Source organism: Sceloporus undulatus, chromosome 3 (assembly GCF_019175285.1).
Source record: "Sceloporus undulatus isolate JIND9_A2432 ecotype Alabama chromosome 3, SceUnd_v1.1, whole genome shotgun sequence".
In the NCBI taxonomy this organism is placed as follows: domain Eukaryota; kingdom Metazoa; phylum Chordata; class Lepidosauria; order Squamata; family Phrynosomatidae; genus Sceloporus; species Sceloporus undulatus.
The window spans coordinates 199,393,418-199,413,165 of record NC_056524.1 but is presented as its reverse complement, the minus strand read 5'-3'; the positions used below and the strand labels follow the sequence as shown (position 1 = coordinate 199,413,165).

Sequence of the window (19,748 nt, the reverse complement as noted above, 5' to 3'; positions counted from 1 at the left end):
GAATTAGAATGACTTTTTCTCCCCAAACTATCTACAGTCCCCTTGAGGCGCTCTCGCTCTCTCTCTCTCTCTCTCTCTCTCTCTCACGCACACACACACAGAGTGGAAATGACAAGGCTCATAAACATAGGCCCTCTATAACCTTCCAAATCAGTTAGGAAAGGATAACTTCCAGTTTCACACAGTGGGTAAGGAGTGACCCCTTGTGATCTCGTGAAGTTAGATCTCATTAACAAGTGTTTATGAAGAAGGGGTAGGGAAGGGAAGAACCTAACCAATTTGTCATTTGCATCTTGCACTTGCTAATACTGTACTCAGATCTTTTGACTTCAGTTTACAAAGGTCAGCTGAGTCCCCCTGGAGGAAATCTTTTATTCTGCATTTCCCAACAACAGATGACTGCAGCAGCAGCAGCAATATCAACAGCTGCTCTGTCTGGGTGGCAGTAAAGGGTTCTTAGTTTGCAACTGCAGAACACAATTGTGAATTACCGGGTCAGATCATGGTGAATCTGAGGGACAGGGGGAATCCCATGCTAATGTGTGTCGGGAAGGGGCAGTGAAAATCTTCTGGATTTTTCCTCCCAGAGGTGGCAACATACCCTGTAAGCTTTGGTACATGCTCCAGTAAATACGCAGACAGTTTTTCTCCTTCTTCATGCCTCTCTTGCAGCGGCAATTGTAAAGAGATTTCTGCTTCAGAGCCTCCATGGCGCTTTTGCACTCGTCCTTCGCCTCCAGGCCTGTCGCCCGACTGAAGTTGCTCTCTTTGCCGGCCACACACTGTCTCAGTGTCCTGAATTTTGCGCTGCAGCTCTGCTCCCTGAGACACTGGTCACTGGCTTTGACACAGTCGAGACGGTCCCCTCCGCCAAGCAGACCACTCACTTCCCCAGACAGGAGGACCTCTGCATTCAAAGAGAGCAGCCCCCAAGCAAAGAAAACACATTATTAAGTCCCTCTAATGATATGGGAACAGACTATGCTAACCTAGCAAGACTTAACAAAACAAAACAAAATCCACAAACAAATGTGAACAGTTGAACAAGGTAAATCAAAAGGCAAGGAGTCTGTATTCTTTCCCCTTCATGTCTACCCCTCAATAATGGAGTCCAATAATGGAACAAGTAAGATTCCTATGGGAAAGGCCATTTCTCCTACACACACACACACACACACACACACACACACACCTTAAAAATTATGTCCAACTGTGAACAATAAAGCCAAGATTGTTCTCCTCCCACCTTCATCCCACATCTCCCACCTGCACAGCTGAGTCCCTCCAGTCACACTTTCGAGAAGATAATTCAGCACCTGTCTTCCTCCCTGTCCCATTCTTTTAATAAAAAATCCCCCCAGGACTGCAGTAAAGACTTACATCCCAGACAAGTGAACCCTTCCAAATACCACAGGGCTTAACTCGCATGAAAGATTTATTTCTCTTTGCCCTGATGCTGGTCCTTCGGAGCACAGCAACAGTGGGTTAAAAGCTGGCTCTCCTGTTTTCACAAAGGCTTTGCTGTGATTTTTAACTCCAGGCAGATGAATGAAAGGGAGATATCTTTCTAGCAATTGGACACAAATGGCCTCTTTTGGAAGGGCTCTGCCAGGGAAGTGTTCTACCTGGAAGGGTGAAAAGTGACAGGTTTGGTGCCACTTGTTTTCTTCCATGTCCCCCCTCCCCAAAAAATGTCACTGCAGCAGCCCAAGTCTATTGTACCCACCTCTGCATCTTTATTTCCTTCTTTACTTACAGATGCAGGGGCTTGCATGTAAACACACACACAATCTGTTGTCTAAACAGTCCAGTTTTAAGGTACAAATGGTTTTTTAAAATACACAGCCAGGAAGAGGGGAGAAAACCCATTGCTTTTCTGTTACAGAAAGCTCTCCCTTACTAAAGAGAGGGCTGGAAAGTTTCCCTTTCAACTTGCTAGGAAGCCCAGGCTAACTATGTATCCTCTGCAGTCTATAGCAAAGCGATCCCAGTACTGAGAAGTAAGCGGATCTTGTTGGGTTCAATGAGAGGTAGGCTCCTGTGTGTGTTGTGTGTGCGCCTTCAAGTCATTGAGGACCCAAAGGCGAAGCTATGATGGGGCTTTCTTAGCCAGGTCTGTTCAGGGGAGGCTTGCCCTTGCCTTCCCCTGAGGCTGAGAGAGCATGCCTTGCCCAAGGTCAACCAGTGGGTCTCCACTGCTAAGCTAGCCTGGTCTCTAGAATGCAATACTCCCAGGTAAAGTTTGCCCAGGAGCTAGGAACAATTTATAATTATGATTTAGACATTATTAACTTAATTGTTTATTTATTTTGTAACAGGGGTGGTGGTGGTGGTCGTGAAGGGGTCCATATAGTTCTATATTATATATATATATATATGCGCGCGCACACACACACACACACTCATATATATACACACACACACACACACACACACACACTGTCATAGATACATTTTTGATGGTTGTCACCTGCCTCGATCTTTCTGGGAGAGGCAGGCTATCAATAAATGTCTTATCATTATTATTATTATCATCATCATCATTAGGAACTCCCTTATCATTATCATTATTCTTATCATTAGGAACTAAGCAGCAGCACAGCCTGGCATGAAAGCAACTGGGGGGTACCAAAAACTAAAGGAAAACTTCCCACTCTTCTCCCCAAAACCATTTGCAGCTCTCTGATCTCTCTCTCTCTCTCTCTCTCTCTCTCACACACACACACACACACACACCCAGCCCCCCCAGAGGTGGGTCCCCAAAGACTTACCCAGGCAGGGCAAAAGGAAGCACAAGGTGGTGGTGGTAGTCGCCCAAGCCATGCTGCCTGCTGCCCTTGTGCAGAGGATGCGCTCGCGGTGCGCTCTGCGCGCAAAGCTCCTCACCAGCAGCAGCCCTTGGAGAGTCCAAAGCAGCCCAAGCCCAGGTCCCTCTCCATGGACTTGCCAAGCTCCACTGTCTCTCTTCCGATCGCCCTTTCCAAAAGAGAAAGAAAAGCCCCCAGCAGCAGCTGTTTTGCAAACAACCCAAAAAGGAGGGAGGAGAGGCAAGGCAAGCAAGAGATGCCTGACTTCTTGGCACTTAGAGCAACCTTCCCAACACCAGCAGCAGCAGCCTAAGCATCCTAAGTGTCCAGATTTCCCCAAAGGAGGAGGAGAAAGGAGACCAAGAAGGAAGAAGGAGCCTCCCTTGCCTCCCACTCGGGGAGTGGGTTGGTTTTCTTTTTAAAAAAGGAGGGGAAGAGAGCACTTCTCTCTGCTCTCCAAAGAAAGAAAGAAAGAAAGCCAAAGAAGGTGCTGATGGTGATGGAGAAGGAGGAGGAAGGAAAGGAGCTGCTCTCTCTTTCTCCAAAGCGATGCCTTGGTTTTGTGGTGTGTCCACACGCAAAAGGTCACTCCCCGAAACAGATCCGGGTCTGTCCTCCTCCCCAGCTGCCTCCGATCCTTTTCCTAAGCGGGTCTGGGAGGCTCCGATCCGGAAAGGAGCGCAGGACGCCTCTGGCTCCAAGGCTCCCCTTTGGCTTTGGATGGAGAGGGAGGAGGAAGGGAAGAAAGAAGGAAAGAAGGAGGGAGAGTACGAGGGAGGGAGGAGAAGAGAGGGCAGACCCATCAGTTAACCCTCCAGGAATATATCCAGGGTGGTGGTACTATGATAGGCACGTCCTCCTTTCCCAGGACCTGTCCTACATTCCCACTTTCAGCCCAGGGTTGAATCCCTTTGTAAGGATTCAAAAGCAGTCTTTCTGTAAAAAAAAAAATCTTAATCTTAATCTTTATTTTAGGAGTGCTTGGAGCTTTGGTGATTTGGGCAGGTCCTCCATTTGGTTGACAACGTCCTCCTTTCTGAGCCTGACCTGTGCAAATTTCTAGGAGGAGGAGGATGGAAATTCTTGGAGCAATCTTCCCTTTTTTTTCTTGCATGGCCTCTATACAAGCATCGTTTTTTTCTATTTCTATCCAATTGTTTTTCTTTATAAGTATTTATAATTTTGTAAATATATTTTAAAGACATAGCCATGTTAGTCTGTAGCATCAGTATGTAGAGATCTTGTAGCCCCTTTGAGACTCACTGAAAGGAAGAAGTTGGCAGCAGGAACTTTCCTAGACTTCAGTCTACTTCCTCAGATGCATTGTTACTATTATTATCATTGTTGTTGTTTTTCAAAGACATAGCCATGTTAGTCTGTCGAACCACTAGGTAGAGAAATCTTGTGGCCCCTTTGAAAGTCACTGAAAGAAGTTAGCAGCAGGGGATTTCCTAGGCTTCATTTAAATGCACCTGAGAAAGTAGACTGGAGTCTACAAAAGCTCATGCAATATATATATATATATATATATTTATATGTTTTGTTTCTTGGGTCTGGTCCAGGGCTAAGAAGCAGGGGTCCTGCTTTCTAGGACTGGTTTGAGCTTTTCATTCGTCGGGTCCTCCATTTTCCTTGAAGGTCCTCCATGCTGAGCATAACAAAGGATCATTTATTTCTAGGAATGTGTTTGAGCTCTTATCAGGTCCTACTTTTTTCCCCCTGGAATGTCCTCCATTTTGAGCATGACTAAGAAGCATGAATTTTTAAATTCCTATGTTTTGAGGTTTTATTGGTCTTACATTTGGTCATGAATTTACATTGATAGGAGTGTCCTGAGCTTTTCTTGGGTCAGGCCCTCCCTTTTTCTTGAATTTCCTTCCTTTTGAGCAAGAGAAGCATGGATTTACATTTCTAGGAGTGTTTTTAGCTTTTATATGGTCAGGTCCTCCATTATTCTTGAGAATGTGTTCTCTTTGACACATGACTACGAAGCATGGATTTATGTTTATTATGAGTGTTCTGAGCTTTTCTTGGATCAGGCCCTCCATTTATCTGGAATGTCCTCCATTTTGCAGTGCCTTGTCCTCCTTTGTGGTGAAGGCTTATCACCCTGTTTGAGAAGCTTCCTCTCTGGCTGCTGGGGTTTGACCATATCAAAGCTCAAAACGCTAATAGAAATATAAGTTCATGCTTCTTAGTCATGCTCCAGATGGAGGACAACCAAATGAACTATGGTCAGAAGCCACAGACATAATAAAAGAAGAATGCAGACATACGCTTACAGTAGTCAAAAAGAAATTGAAGAAATCATGGATGACAGATAAAACGCTACAAGCAGTAAAAGAAAGAAGAGAAGCAAAGCAAAAGGGAGACAGGAACAAACTCAGAACCATGAATGCTACAGTTCAACGAATGGTGTGAAAAAATAAAGACAAATGCTATAATGACCAATGCAGAGAAATAGAGGACAACAACAAAAAGGGAAGAACATGAGACTGATTCCACAAGATCATGGAAATCAAAGGGAAATTCAAACCAAGAACCGGGATGCTCTATGACAATAAAAACAACATAATTCAAGACTAGGAAGGAATAAATATATACAGTGCGCCCTTACTTTACGCGGGAGATCCATTCCAGACTCCCCTGTGTAAAGCAAATTCCGCCTATGCTCGAGCCCCATTTAAATTAACGGGGCTTGTGCACGCGGCGGCACCACGCCCCATTCATCCCTATGGGACGTGCTGCCCCTTCCCCTTTCAGCATATGCTGAAAACCATGTAAAGCGTGCCCGCGTATGACATCATCAGTCTCCCATCCAAGTATTGGATTATTACTGGTATGTCATCAGTCTCCCATCCAAGTCCTAACCTGGGCTGACCCTGCTTAGCACCCAAAGTCAGAAGGTATCTGATGCCTTTAAGGTGTTTAGGCATAAAGCCTTTAAAGCAAACTCCAGAGTTGCAATGCAAATTTTGAATGTCTGAGGTGGCTTTGCCAGCTCTTTAAATATAGCCAACAGCCCAAACACCTGGGAATAAGCTCCATTGAAGTCAATGGGACTTAATACTTCCACCTTATGTAGGATTGCAAAAGTAAAGCAAACAGGTGGTCATAAACTTCATCTCCCACCTTCCACCCCATCCAAAAAGTTTTCTTCCCTTCAATCTATTCAGTCATCTTAAAATCCTGGCTCAGTCAAGAAGACCCACTGGGTGACCTTGGGTGAGTCACACTGTCTCTGTCTCAGAGGATGGTCAAACTACTGGGACTTCTAGTGGGAGTGGATTAGCGAAATTGTACTGAGAGAACCAGGATAGGTTTTAAAACAGTTGTGGGTTGGAAAGACATGTTTATAATTAAAAGTGGGAGTTTTATTGACAAGCCAAAGGTGGGTAGGTGGGTGACAATTTGGGAAAATTGGTTTATTTTTTTCTTGACTGTCTTTTCTGTGGCCTCACCACCGGCCCTCTTTTTTTATTTCTGCCTCTCTCCTAGGGGCCAGATTATTTCAGGGTTGTTCACACTGGCACTGAGTAGACTCAATGCAGTTAGTGGGGGGCTGGCAAAAAAACTCATTTAACCCGGCTCTTTTGGAACCGGAGTTTTTTTTTTTTTACCAGCCACAAATGGGAACTTGGTGTCGATTGAATTCGAAGCACAGGAAAGGAGGGGTTAATGTGCAGGGGGCAGATCATGCCCACCCCTTTGCTCTCTCAATGCCAGCTGAGTCCCTCTTGGCACTCAGTTGCAGGAGTGAAAAAAGAGCTCCAGAAATGAAATGGATTAAAATTTCCTGCATTTTGGAAAGGTGTCTCTTCAAAGCGCACTCTGGTTTTTTTCCCTCTCTTCTGCTGGTGTCCCCTTATTTACACTGATGGCTGATTCCCAGAGCTCACCAAAGCCAGGGAGGGGGTTCTCCTGGCAACAACAATAGATGGTGTACTTTAAAAAATAGAAAGAAAATTTGACACCTTATGCACATCTTGGATACAACAGACAGTAGTTTAAATACTACTAGCATCATCGGTATAACAAAGGTGCACATGATTTGATTAACATTTGGGGGGGAAACTGTCAGTGGGGGTGGGGGTTAAGGGTCATTTATTTCCTCTTTCCTAAGAAATAAAATCACAACAGAATCCACTCCCAAGCTGGTGCAAACAAAGCTCTCACACACATATTATACTGTATGCATACCCCACATTTTAATCCACAGGGGTTTCTTGGCTGAGAGAGAGCCAATCCCCCCAAAGTGAACATATCCCATGGGTTATTTGGCAAGGGTTGTTGAGAGGAGCTTGCCACCACCATCTTCTGAGGCTGAGAGAGTATGATTTTCCCCAAGGTGAACCTATCCTGGGGGTTACTTGGCAAGGGTTGTTCAGAGGGGCTTACAATCGCCATTCTTCGAGGCTGAGAGAGTGTGACTTCCCCCAAGATGAACTGATCCTCCGGGTTATTTGGCAAGGGTTGTTTAGAGGTGCTTGCCAGCACCATTGGGAGGCTGACGGGGTAGGATTCCCCCAAACAGTGTGACGTAGATGCACATCATTTGATTGGCTTTGGTTTTTTTAAAAAACACCCCAAGAACGATTGAAATTTCGGCTCCATTTTAAATCGATACAAATGGTAATGTGAACATCAACAGGGTTAAATTGCCATGGACAGCTTCAATCATGGCAAATGTAGTGTGAACTTTGATTTGGTATCATATCGATCTATTCAGCTCAAAAAAGTGTGAATGACCGCCAGTGACTATTTGGCAACATTACTTTGAGTCCCTTTCAAGAGTATACAACTCCCACTGGCTCCAGTTTACTGCTGCTCTTGCTACCAAATATTTGGTTTATGCCACACAAGCATGTGTGCGCTCACACACACAGCAAAGCTAACCATTAAACAGAGAAGTGGTGTACTTGTGTTTTTACGGGTTTCATCCTATAAATGCAGGGTGTTTATTTTCTAGAACTGACACCGTTGTTTTAATCTCCCTGGGGAAAATGACAGTACAAGTCCTCAGAGAAAACAAATGTTTTTATATTAAGGCACAGGGCAGAGTCAGAATGGTGTTGCTGAATGTTGAAGTAGGGATCTGGGTTTGAATCCTTCCATGAATATGGAAACATCCTGGGTGACCTTGAGCAAGGTACACTCTCCCAGCTACGGATGAAGGCAATGGCAACTTCCTTTGAAGAAATCTAGCCAATAAAACCATAAGCCAGAAAGGGCCTGAAGGTACACAACAACAACAACAGGAACATGCCTTGAAGGCACACAGTAAAGCAGTGAGAAACTCACTTCCAGCATTACTATTCAACCCCTATTAAAAGCATTAAAATGTTTAATGACTTCAGAACAAGGATAGGCAGTTTGCTCTGATACAGAAGCCAGATTTGTGTCCCTGGCATCTTGCAGGGGCCTTAGAAGCTGCAGAAGATATCTTTAAAAAGCAAAGTGTGAAAAACCATTTCTGCTTTTGTTAGTTTTTTTGTAGGGTAAAAGGGCCAGGACTCTTCTTCAACTTATTAAAAGATGGTTCCTCATTCCAGGAAGCTGCTAAGAGAAGTATAGTGTGCCCTTGGTATTCAATGGGATTTGGGATATCCACCCTGCGGATATCCACCCTGCTCCAGTCCCATTAAATACAGTGGATAATACAATGGTGTCCCTTATATAAAATATAAAAAAAATCAAGGTTTGCTTTTTGGAATGTATGTACAGTCAGCCCTTGGTATCCATGGATTCTTTATCGGCGGATTCAACCATCCACAGCTTGAAAATATTCCAAAAATGCATAAATTCAAAAAGCAAATGTGACAGTGACTACATGGCACTGAAAACCTCTTTATGGACCTTTTACTCATTCACTTTATCCCACCGCTGTCACCAATTTGTGTGACAGTGTCAGTGTGGCACTATCAAAATCTCTTTATGGACCTTTTACTTTTTCTCTTTGTGCCACTGCTGCCACCAATTTGTGAAGGTGATATAGGGGCAGTACAGACCACCCACCCCTAAGGGATGGCCTATAGCCGCCCCTTTTAGCACCAGATCAAGGCCGTGATAACTACATTATTATTATTATTATTATTATTATTATTATTATTTATAACCCGCTCTTCTGCCAAGGCTATCATGCCGCGGCCCCAATCTCTCCTTTCCACCACAGCTTTTTGGTGCTCCTTTGGTGCTGTGTCATCTAGACACAGCACCAGAGGAGCGCTGTGACACCATGTGGTGCAGCATGCAGCGTCACACCAACCTGAAGGCAGAGTTGGGGTGCGTGTCATATGGATGCCACGCAATGACTCCACCCCCAGGCCAGCCTTAATGGCTGGTCTGTACAGCCTCATACTTTCCCAAACCACTCAAGGGGTCTTAACACACACTAAAGATCTTCCTTAATGTTGGTAGTGTGCAAACTATACTTCTGAAATCACTCCATACAGTTACTTGTTCAAACAAATGCCCAATACAGATGGCCAAAGGCCATCCTGGCGGCAATTTTAGGGCTCTGGAGGGCTGGGCGTCCATACGCGCCCAGCCCTTCTAGCTGAGCCCGTGTGTGGCACGTGACAATGACGCGTGGGCATCCACATACCCAAGCGGTGCTCCTAAAAAGAAGCAACTCTAGACAGCTTCTTTTTAGGGCATGCGTCAGCAATGCACTGTGAGGTTGGCTGGGCACCAACAAGGGGCAAAAATGGGCTCCATGGAGCCTCCCATCTGTATCCCCCCCAAAAGTTTTAAGTTTATTTGCAAGTTCAGCCAAACACAGTATTTCTTGTGTTGAATGTTGGTCACATTTGATATGTTAATGGAACACTTTATTTGGTAAACTATGTTACTTCTGTTGTTTCCTGTTGTTATACGTTTTTCCTTATATAAACCAAAACACTCAGGATCTTTTTTACACTTTTATTTACTACACCTCTTCTAATTATTTATGCCTCACTTATCACGACACACTATGTCTCTTCCCGAACAAAACTTCAGCTCACCCAGGACACTCCTTGTCCTCTCTTGGGTACCTTAAGCTTTTTAAACTGCCTTTCTCTGCAGCCTATTCCAGCTTCAACGGCTCTTCATCCCCTCAGGGTAATTCCTATCTTGACCCTAACCAATTCCATATCTAACCTCAGCTCTTTCTCCCTCTTTCTTATATCCCTTAGGCTCATCCCAGTTGGATGTTGCCAAGACTCAACCTGCCTCCACAGCAAACCTTAATGTTGCCATTTTATATAAAGGACACCGTTTTACTATCCATGAACTGGGCTTGAACATTCATGGATTTCAGTATCCACAGGAGGTCCTGGTGCCATACTCCAGCAGATACCAATAGCCCACTAAATATATTTTAAACTTCTTCAACCCATGGATGATTGAATCCATGGATAAAGAATCTGTGGATACAGAGGGCCTACTGTAATGCACTCAAAGGATTGAAGGCCATAGAAATGACCACACTTTACCCACTCCTGCTTTGGAGAAGTTGGTTTGTTTAGGTACCATTTTAGGAGTTTATCTTACAGCTAAAAAAACCCCCTGCTTTGGCAGTTTGAATCTTAATTTGGGCTGCATCTGGATATAAGGGCGCGTTCCAGACGGGTGTTTGGCCCGCCCCCAGTACATACTAGGGGTTGGCTGAGGATGCAGCATCCAATCAGGCCTAACCCCTAGTATGTACTGGGTACGTCAAAATGGCGGCGCCCAGTACACATGGGTGCCACAATTTTGACGTGGTGGACGCTTAACGTCCACACGTCGCGGCACGGTTATGAAGCCGCAAGTGTGCCATTGGCACCTTGCAGCGTCATAACCACGCCGCAAAAAGAACCCGCTTTTTGCGGGTTCTTTTTGCAGCGCTGGGGAACCACACGGTTTGTCCGCTGCAGCTCCCTGCCGCATCAAACACAGCCGCCAGCAGAGCGCCCTTTTTGGCGCTCTGTAAAGTGCCTGTCATACTCAAAATGCCACTGATGCCGCCGGCTGGATGCAGCCCAGGTAACTGCCAGGTAGAAGCTGCGGTCAGCCAGCCTCTTTTTCCCAACTTTGCAGATTGGCTGGCTGAGTGCGGCTTCTAACCAGAAATTACCTGGACTGCATCTGGCCAGCAGTATTGGTGGCATTTTATGTATGACAATATCTGGATACAGCCCAAATTGGGATTCAAACTGGCCAAGGTAAACCAGGTTTTTTTTTTAGCTCTGCACTAAACTCATCAGTCTAACAAGGTTGCACATCTTAAACACACTAACCATGGAATCTTTATACAGATCCTTTTGAGTAAATGAAGAGCTTAGAAAAATTACTTGTTTGAGGTATAAACACACAAAAATCCACATTGGGTAGTACCCAAAAAGTAACATTTCCCAGTCTTTGCTTTGACTGTTGACAAATTGAGTGAAGAAGGAGCTGGCTGAATGGCATTGCAAAATTTGTCTATTGTGTGCTTCACTTACATGCAGAATTAAGTAAAATGCTCAGAATTTTCTGTGAATGACAGATTTCTTGGAAATTTTATGAGGCATAAAGATGTGCATACAAGCACGCAGTTATGATATATATTCAGATAGGCAGTCACTTGAGCCAAATACTAGTTCAGCGTATCAATTTACATTTGGCTCCTGAATAAACAAAGCGAACATATGTCACAGCGCCATGACAGATGGTTCAAGCAGAGAACTATTAGTTGTTTTCATACAGTTGCTACTTCTAGAGAGATCCCCAAAAACTTTTTAAAAAACCCCACACAACCTATAAATTAGCTTAAATTCCAAATTTTATCCCTCTGTACACTTAGCGCAAAAATGAGTCAGTTGCTCAAAAATGACAGATATTTTGACATTTGCAAAGGAGCAAGGACTCCAATTTTTATGCAGCTAATCTGGATATTAGAACAACAAACATTTTGCATTTAGATCCTAAAGAATATATTTAACTTGATGATGAATGGTGTTGGTTTAATTCCTATACTGAAGAACACCAACAGCACAAGGATGGATAGCTTCACTTTGACTGCATCTGCACTACAGAAGTAATCCAGTTTGAGACCACATGGCTTAATGCTATGGAATTCTGGGAAATGTAGTGGGGGTACCATCAAACTACATTTCTCATTATTCCATAGCAGTGCAGATGCAGCTTCAGAAATAAATCCCACTGTGTTCAGGAAAGCTTCATTTCAGGAAAAAAATATATGAAATTGCAGCCCAACAATATGATCTGACGAGTTTTTATTCAGAAGTAAGTTTCATTTTATTCAATGGAGCTTACTCAGTGTAAGCTGAATATAAGCTTGCAGCAAAAACTGAAGCATAAATTAATATGTGCCCAAAGTTCATATAGGACTTATTCTGTGGAAGAAAAAAATGAAAATATTTTTTGTGTGGAAAAAATCCATACTTCTTTTCCTGCTGAAAACACTTTGTGCAACACTTTGGGACATCAAATATTGCATAAAATTCTAATTTGTCTATTATTCTTCCTGATGGGGTTTCTTAGCTGTTAGGAAAGCCATTTTTATACTAGGAATATTTGAATATTACAAATATTTTTCCATCGCTAATCTGATGTCCACTTGCACTATCAATTGGCCCAGATTGTAAACTTTAACTTTTTTAAAAAGTAAGTCTCTTGTTGTTATTATCTGCCTTTAAATAATTTCCCACTTATAGTGACTAAAGCGGATCTATTGTGCCTTCTTCTGAGGCTGAGAGTATGTAACTTGCCCACGGTCAGTAGGTTTCCATAGCTGAGCAGACATTGAAACCCTGGACTCCCAGGTGTTAGGCAAACACTAAAACCACTGTATCATGCTGTCTCCCCTAGGCCTTGTAGGAACTGAGATACATGGCAAACTGTGCAGCCACAATTCTGCCCAACTGTTTTTGGAGAAACAAGTCTGCTGCATGCATTTCTTTAGATCTGTGCTTGCGTCAAAACACTGCCTCCTAATTTCTTAGGTCAATGTAGCAATTTTAAAGGAAAACCTGCCTTTAGGAGCAGGGGATTTACCTTAAATTTGTTTTGCAGAGCTCCTTGCAAAGACTTCCCAGGAAGCAATAGAGCTATTGGACTGAATGGGGAAGGGACAATGCAACAAAAGAGGGTAAAAGCTCCCTAGTGCAACAACCTAGGACTTAATCACACAGAGGCAAATTGGTTAAATCCCATGCAGAAATGGGATTTTAAAATCTGTAAAACACCTGATTTTTCAGGTTGTTTTCCAGACGTGTTGACATCAATGAGAAATAACACAACATTAATCCGAATGCAGAGTCGGCAAAACACACTCCTTTTTATTTTCAGGAAGCTCCTAAAAGTAAAAAGGATGGGTATTGATGATTTTGTGTTCGAATTAATGCTGTGTTATTTCTCATTGACGCAAATGTCGTCTGAAAAACTACCTGCTTTTGCAGGTTATTTCTAATTTCTTTTCAGGTTAACCCTGAATGTTGTGTGAAAAACAACCCACTTTTGCAGGGATTTTTCACTTTAAATCAAGTTTCTGTACGGGATCCGTCCCATGTGATAAACTCCATAGTTATTAGGACATTGCACCTGCATCATGCGAGCGCACCTTATGTGGCTTCCAGCATATGCTAGAAGCTGTGTCAGGAGAAGTGGCGCTATGCGCTGGAAAAACTAATGGAGTGCGAGCCCTTGGCACATGTGTTGCACACTGCTGTACCCCACCGCAGGCACGAGACCCATTATCTTTAATGGGCTTGAACATATGCAGAATTTCCTTTACACGGGGGGGGTGTCCAGAACGGATCCCCCGCGTAAGGGAAGGGACCACTGTATGTCATAAGCATGGTACAAATACAAGATGAGACAAGCTGGAGTGAAAGGAGGGAAGTGTGGTAGCAGGGAAGGGAAGTGTAGCAGCCTGAAGTGAGGTTGGGGAGAACAGTAAGGAGCGCAACAGTGGTTTGCAAGAAGCAAGAAAGGAAGGCAGTGCAGATATGTCAGAGGAAGTGAAGGGTGGAAGGGAGAGATGTGTGATGGCAGAGTACAAGGAGCAAGACAGAAAGCAGGGTGGCTGATGGATCTGCTGTCACCAATGGCATTACAAGGGGGAGGGTGTAGACTGCACTGGGTGATACCCCAGAGCAGGGTGCCTTCAGAGTTTTGCAACTGCAACTGCAGCCAAGCTGAACCCAGAAGGCCTTTCAAGAGGGGGCTGCAATGGCTTGGGTGGATGGCAGCCAGTGGGAGGGCAAAGCAGTTCACCCACAACATATTGGGTAGCACCAACCTCAGAGACACCACTGAGTGTCATGCAGGCAAGGAATCCAACCTTTGATTTTCCTCCTTCTTCTCTTGCACTTGCTCTGAATGCTTCTTGTCTCACAGTAGCAGTCCCAGATCATTTGCAGATAGAGTGATAGAAAAATCACTCACTAGCTGTCCCTAGCATGTGGTGATGAACGGTGCAAGGGGGGAATGTTTGGTGGCACAGGATGAGAAACGGGGAAATAGTGGAGTACAAGGGGAAGAATAGGGTGCATGGGAGCAGCAGGAGATGAAGAGAAAAAGGTGGCTCAAAGTGACAGCAAAATGAAAGAAGCAGAAGGAGGTCTAGAAGGGGACAGTTCGTTGTTTCTAGTGCTCTGCTCTCCCAGCCCCAATCATGGGTGCTACCCTGAGGAACAAATGAATTAAGAAAGGCGAAGAGGAGAGGATAGACAGAAGTTTATTGAGAGAGATGCTTAATATGAATCTTAGATGTTTTTGGAAAGTGCGTTCAAGCAATGATAAAGAAAAGTTACCATCCTTTTACAGTTCTAATTCCACATTTATTTATCTTCGTAATATGGTATAGGTCTTTGAACTGTTTACTTGCACGTATGTCCTCATAAATTAGATGGGTCTTGTACCTAAGTAGATGTGCACAGGTTTAGATATTTGTACTTTTTAGAAATACCATCTCTTCAGTGTAAACAAGGAAACAAAACAGCTACTATGAAGATAGAATGCAAAAGGATTTATGTTCAGGAGAAGTGGGAATAAAATTTGAAGCAGTGGAGAACAGATCTGCCACGTTGGATTAGCATTTTCTTTATTATTATTTTTTCCACATGGAGGAAGACCTCTCAAAGGTTTCATAGTCTGCATTCACACTGCAGAAATAATCTGGTTTGACACCACTTTAACTACCATGGCAAATCTCTGATGCCACAACAAACTACAGTTCCTAGAATTCCATAGCATTGAGACATGGCAGTTAAAGTGGTGCCAAACTGAATTATTTCTGCAGTGCAGATGAAGCCATAGTCACTATTTACACAACTGTTTTGCATATGTAAAATGCTGTATTTTAAATTTTATTTGCTTTTCTAGAAGTTTCACAATTTACTTTCTAAGTAAAATGAGTCTGGTGACATCTCAAGTGTAAACCGTTTTATTTTGCTTAGGAATTTGTGGACTGAAGCCCAATTCATCAGATGTGTGGACTGTTGCCTCAGTTGGCAGATTATTATTCCCCTGGCTGGGTTGGTTGGAAGATATAATTACTGGGGTGAGAAGAAATGGACGTAAAAATTACAATTATTTATCATTACCTTAACAGATCATTAAGAACAATAGTTGGATAGTAGCACTGACTTCCAAACACAGATAAACTGATTAACACATGTGTTATGGTGAAAACTTGAATAGGAAAAATAAAGTTAAAGTAGATTATTTTCTAGCTGTAATAAAATATTTACTGGTAATCTTGCCTTGCTTTTTTTTTAATCCAGTATATTACACTAGGGTAAAGTTTAATGAGACTTCAAAACCCTTTAATTTCAGACAGGCTTAACCTCTTTGTAGACTGTACCCATATGCAAAATCTAGCTGAGGCATACGTAAGATTCTAGTATTTTATTTCTGGTTTTTGCCCACAGATTTCATTGTGACTTGTGTTTCAGTTGTAGTGACATTTAACTAAAATGGTACTTCCTTCCCGTCAGTATCTGTCCAAGGGTGTTAAAGGCTGCAGAATTCCATCTGTTTACAGCAATCTTCTTAGAGCATATGTGTGTTCTGAAATTGCTAATTAAATGTAGCCTCAAACTGAACTTGCAGACATCTTGACACAGAACTTGAAGATATGGTCTGTTTATACCACTTCCTGTTGCTTTATTTTTCCCCCAATTGCAAATATAACACGTTTATTTCCATATACATAATAGGTTTCATATTCATAATATGAATATTCATCCTCCTCCTACTATAAAATGGTAATAACCCAAATGCGCGTGCACACACACAAAATGTGGTATTATAGAACATATACAGAGAACAATTGAAAACACAATGAAAAATCCAACCATGACAAAACAAGCAGTTAACAATCCTCATTAAGATAGTCCACTCCAGGAGGCCTGTGGAACCAGGTGTATTCCTGATGGCTCTTGAAGAGTTTTTGGTTGTCTTGACAAGAGAGCCTGTTGAAATCCTGTCCAACCCTAGAATGGAGAAATGACCAGGGTGGTGGACATGATCTCTTGCATTCACAGAATGTATGCAGCCTAACCGCCCATCTAATTTTCCAGGGAGCTGGTGTAATGAAACAAGTGAGAATGAGACTAGATCAGCATTGGCAGAAAACTCAGACCACATCTAATTCAACACAGTAAAGTTTATCTGAGGGCCTATTCCGTGGCAATAGAGGCAGCAAAGGCAAATTTCTTATCTGCCTCTGTTGCGTCTGCAAGGTGCAAGACTGCATAGCTGTTTAAAGTGACCAGGAGGTTAGCTTGGCACCCTCCCTAATTTCTTTTTGCAGACACTCACCTGCCTGCCAGTCCTTGACTATTTTAGCTGTCACATTGTCTGGCATTAAGCTACATTAAGGTTGTCAGAATCCATGGCATCCTAGGGTCCATGAAGGGAATATGAAACCTGGGAAGAAGCCTTTGCATACAAATTGGTCCTCAGAATAATTGGCTAGGAGGAGTGATAGAGCCCCATTTGGCACCACTGTGAATGCTAAGCCCAGCCCTGCCCCAGTTCCCCCCTAGTTGGAGCTTCATTTCCCACTGGCTGCTGATGTTACTGCAGTAGGATCCAACCCCTCAGCCTACCTGACAAGCAAGAGCGGGGTGCCCTGAAAGGGCTGCTGTCTACTTGAGTTGCAAGGGCAAAATGGCTTAGGATGTGCCCCATGATAATTGTCACAGTTATGTTCAAATTGGCACTGGGCTCTCTGAAAATGCCCCTGGTTGCACTCCCAATAAACCCATCAAGACAGCTCCAACATGGCATTCTCCTTTCTTGTAACTTGACTTGGCTGGTTCAGATCCTATTCTCTGGAACAGCAGAAAATAAGCTCTTTGTATCTCTGCATGAAAACTCTTCAGATGTTTAAAGATGACTGTCATTTCAGCTCTCTGTCTTCTTTAGGCTAAACATATCCAGCTCCTTCAACTGTTTCTCATAACACCTACATTTCCAGACCCTATATAACCTTGCTCACCTTTCTTTGGAGAGTACTTAAGCTGAGGTTTGGCCAAAGTAGATCAGAGTGGTTCTATTTCTGTTGTCCCAGTTCTCAGACTTATTTTCTGGCTGCATAGCTGATCACCTCCTCACCTTCTGTGTTTGTACTTTGTCCTTCATTCTTAGGCTGAGCCTGTCTTTGGACCTTGGAACCGCATTGACCCTTGCTAATCTGTAACTGCTGTCTTGTTGTATGAAGTCGGACAGCTACCAAACACTAAGTGGCTATTCCCTTGTTTTCATGCATTTGCACTGTTCGGTAAACAGGGTAGGCAAAAAAGAGTTTAAATTGAAGGCAACAATATTTGGATCCAGTGGCAACTTCTGGCTCCCATATCAGTGGGTTGTTGAGTCAACTCTCAGTTTTACTTCAGACTTCAGTGGAGCTATCCAAGTTTCTGAATTCTATCCCTGAAATACAATTCCCAAAATGGGTTCAAAGAGATCCTGGTGCAAGTCTCCACTAAACCGTGACATTTGTTGGGAGGTCTTGCACCAGTCAATCTCCCTCTCAGCCTGACCTGCCTCACAAGTGAGCCATTAAATATGCATTTTAGTAATTAAAGCAAAAGCAGATTTATAAACAAATAGATAACACCCGGGGTATGAGAATCTGAGAAAGGCCAGAGAGACCAGTGAGGGAACTGGAATCCTCTCAGGCTTATTTCTTTGTTAGATCAATTGCTTTTGATTAGACATCCATGTGTTACCCACCTGACCGCCCACATACACAATTAAACATGTCTGGATTAAAGGCTTCTGAATGACCTCCCAGCTATTGAATTGTGAAGGTTTGTAAACTCTTTCACTAAATTTCCTTAATTGCCTTATAGAACAAACTATAGAACAAACCATGCTTGTGTAGGTTAATGATTATTCTCCTTCATCTGCTCTTGCTGAGAGCACTTTGAAGTGGTGTCTGTACTTCCATCCCTGATCTTGTCCATGAAATATGTACCTCTCTTTTGAAGATGGTGAGCAGAAGGGAACAGTTTACTCTGCATATGGTTTAGACAACATCTCGCACAATCCCTTGCCATTGGCCACAGTGACTGGGGCAATGGGGAAATGTTGTCCAAAACATTTAGAGGGCCAAAGTTTTCCAATCCTCGGTCTTATTGTTAGTCATCATACCCACATTCATGACTGGGAATTGGGTTGGCAGGTCATATTTGCTACCAGTAAGATGGGGAGAACTTCCAGGCAGCACAAAGTTCTACTTGGTCCCCAAACAACCCTGTTTAACTTTGGCATAATTAGCCAAGAGTTGTGTGCATGAAATGTTGGTTGTTGGATGATAATAAGGTTATCTGGGAAATGCCCAGCAGGTGCTGCCAATTATTAAAGGAAGTTGTGGCTGAAAAGAAAAGGGGTTCTTTTTAAACTATTATTTAAAATAAGCCTTTGATCTTTGCATTATTCACTGTTATTAGCAGGGCTGACCCAAAACATTTTGCAGAACAACATGTGGATACCCCCTCGCCCCAACTCAAATCAAGGTGGATAGTGAAAAACAGTGTCAAGTTCTCTTGGCACTTGAACCAAGAAAATCTCAAGCACTTCTCCCAGCAGTAACAAAGTAGATCAGAGTGGTTCTAACAAGTGGGATATGAATCTCAAGTAACCTCATTTTTGTGATGGTGGGTTAGAGCTTCTAAAATTGGATTGTGTAGATACACTCACAGTTATATTTTCCACTGAGCTATCATCTAACTCATGTACTTGTTCCTGTGTGCTTTCTGTTGCAGTTTGTACGCTTTCTTGTGAGGCATGGAGACACCACAGGCTTCCTCTGATGGTGATAAATTAAGAGTTATCCAGGGAGAGGATTTCTAGAGATGGATCACAGTCAGCAAAGAAGTGTTGTCCTATGTCCTCATCAACCATACCTGATAGCACATTTAGTAGAACCTTACCATGCAATGAGATCTTGTACCACCTTTGAGACTAACTGAAAGAAAGAAGTTGGCAGCACGAGCTTTCCTAGACTAAAGTCTACTTCCTCAGATGCATTTGAGGAAGTAGAGTTACGTCTACAATAGCTAATGCTGCCAACTTCATTCTTTCAGTTAGTCTCAAAGGTGCCACAAGAGCTCTCTACAACAGTGATGTAGTACTTGGGTCCTCCAGGTGTTTTGGACTAGAACTTCCAGAAGACCCATCTAGCTTGGCCTAACAGTCAGGAATTTTGGGAGCTGAAGTCCAAAACATCTGGAGGACCAAGGTTTGGGAATCACTTCTCTACAGACTGATCCTACAGAAGAACATGGGTATATCTTTGAATTTTAGCATGCAGGTAAAGTCATGCAGAGGAACATAGGTTTTTTCAACATATACTGGTCTGTTGTCACTGAATGACCAACATTTTAAATTGTACTTGAAAACTACCCAGAATGAGACGAGGTTGATCCATGCTTTGAGCAAAGGATCCAGATAACAGCATTC

General features: G+C 43.1%; 1 protein-coding gene across 4 annotated transcripts in view; it reads right to left on the bottom strand.

The window, feature by feature from the left end:
- The window catches only part of GFRA1 (GDNF family receptor alpha 1), a 314,453-nt gene extending 297,043 nt beyond the window's left edge, over positions 1 to 17,410 (bottom strand). The window contains exons 1-3 of one of the 4 annotated variants that reach the window (XM_042458611.1): positions 17,281 to 17,410; positions 2,772 to 2,976; positions 602 to 907 (exon numbers count right to left, since the gene is read on the bottom strand). In XM_042458611.1, the coding sequence (XP_042314545.1) occupies positions 602 to 907; positions 2,772 to 2,823 (358 nt within the window). In that variant the 5' untranslated portion in view covers positions 2,824 to 2,976; positions 17,281 to 17,410. Of the gene's footprint in view, positions 1 to 601; positions 908 to 2,771; positions 2,977 to 12,827; positions 13,049 to 14,073; positions 14,422 to 17,280 lie in introns of those variants that run through there. The other 3 variants (XM_042458610.1, XM_042458609.1, XM_042458612.1) reach the window with 3 other exon arrangements.
- Positions 17,411 to 19,748: the final 2,338 nt, after the last annotated feature.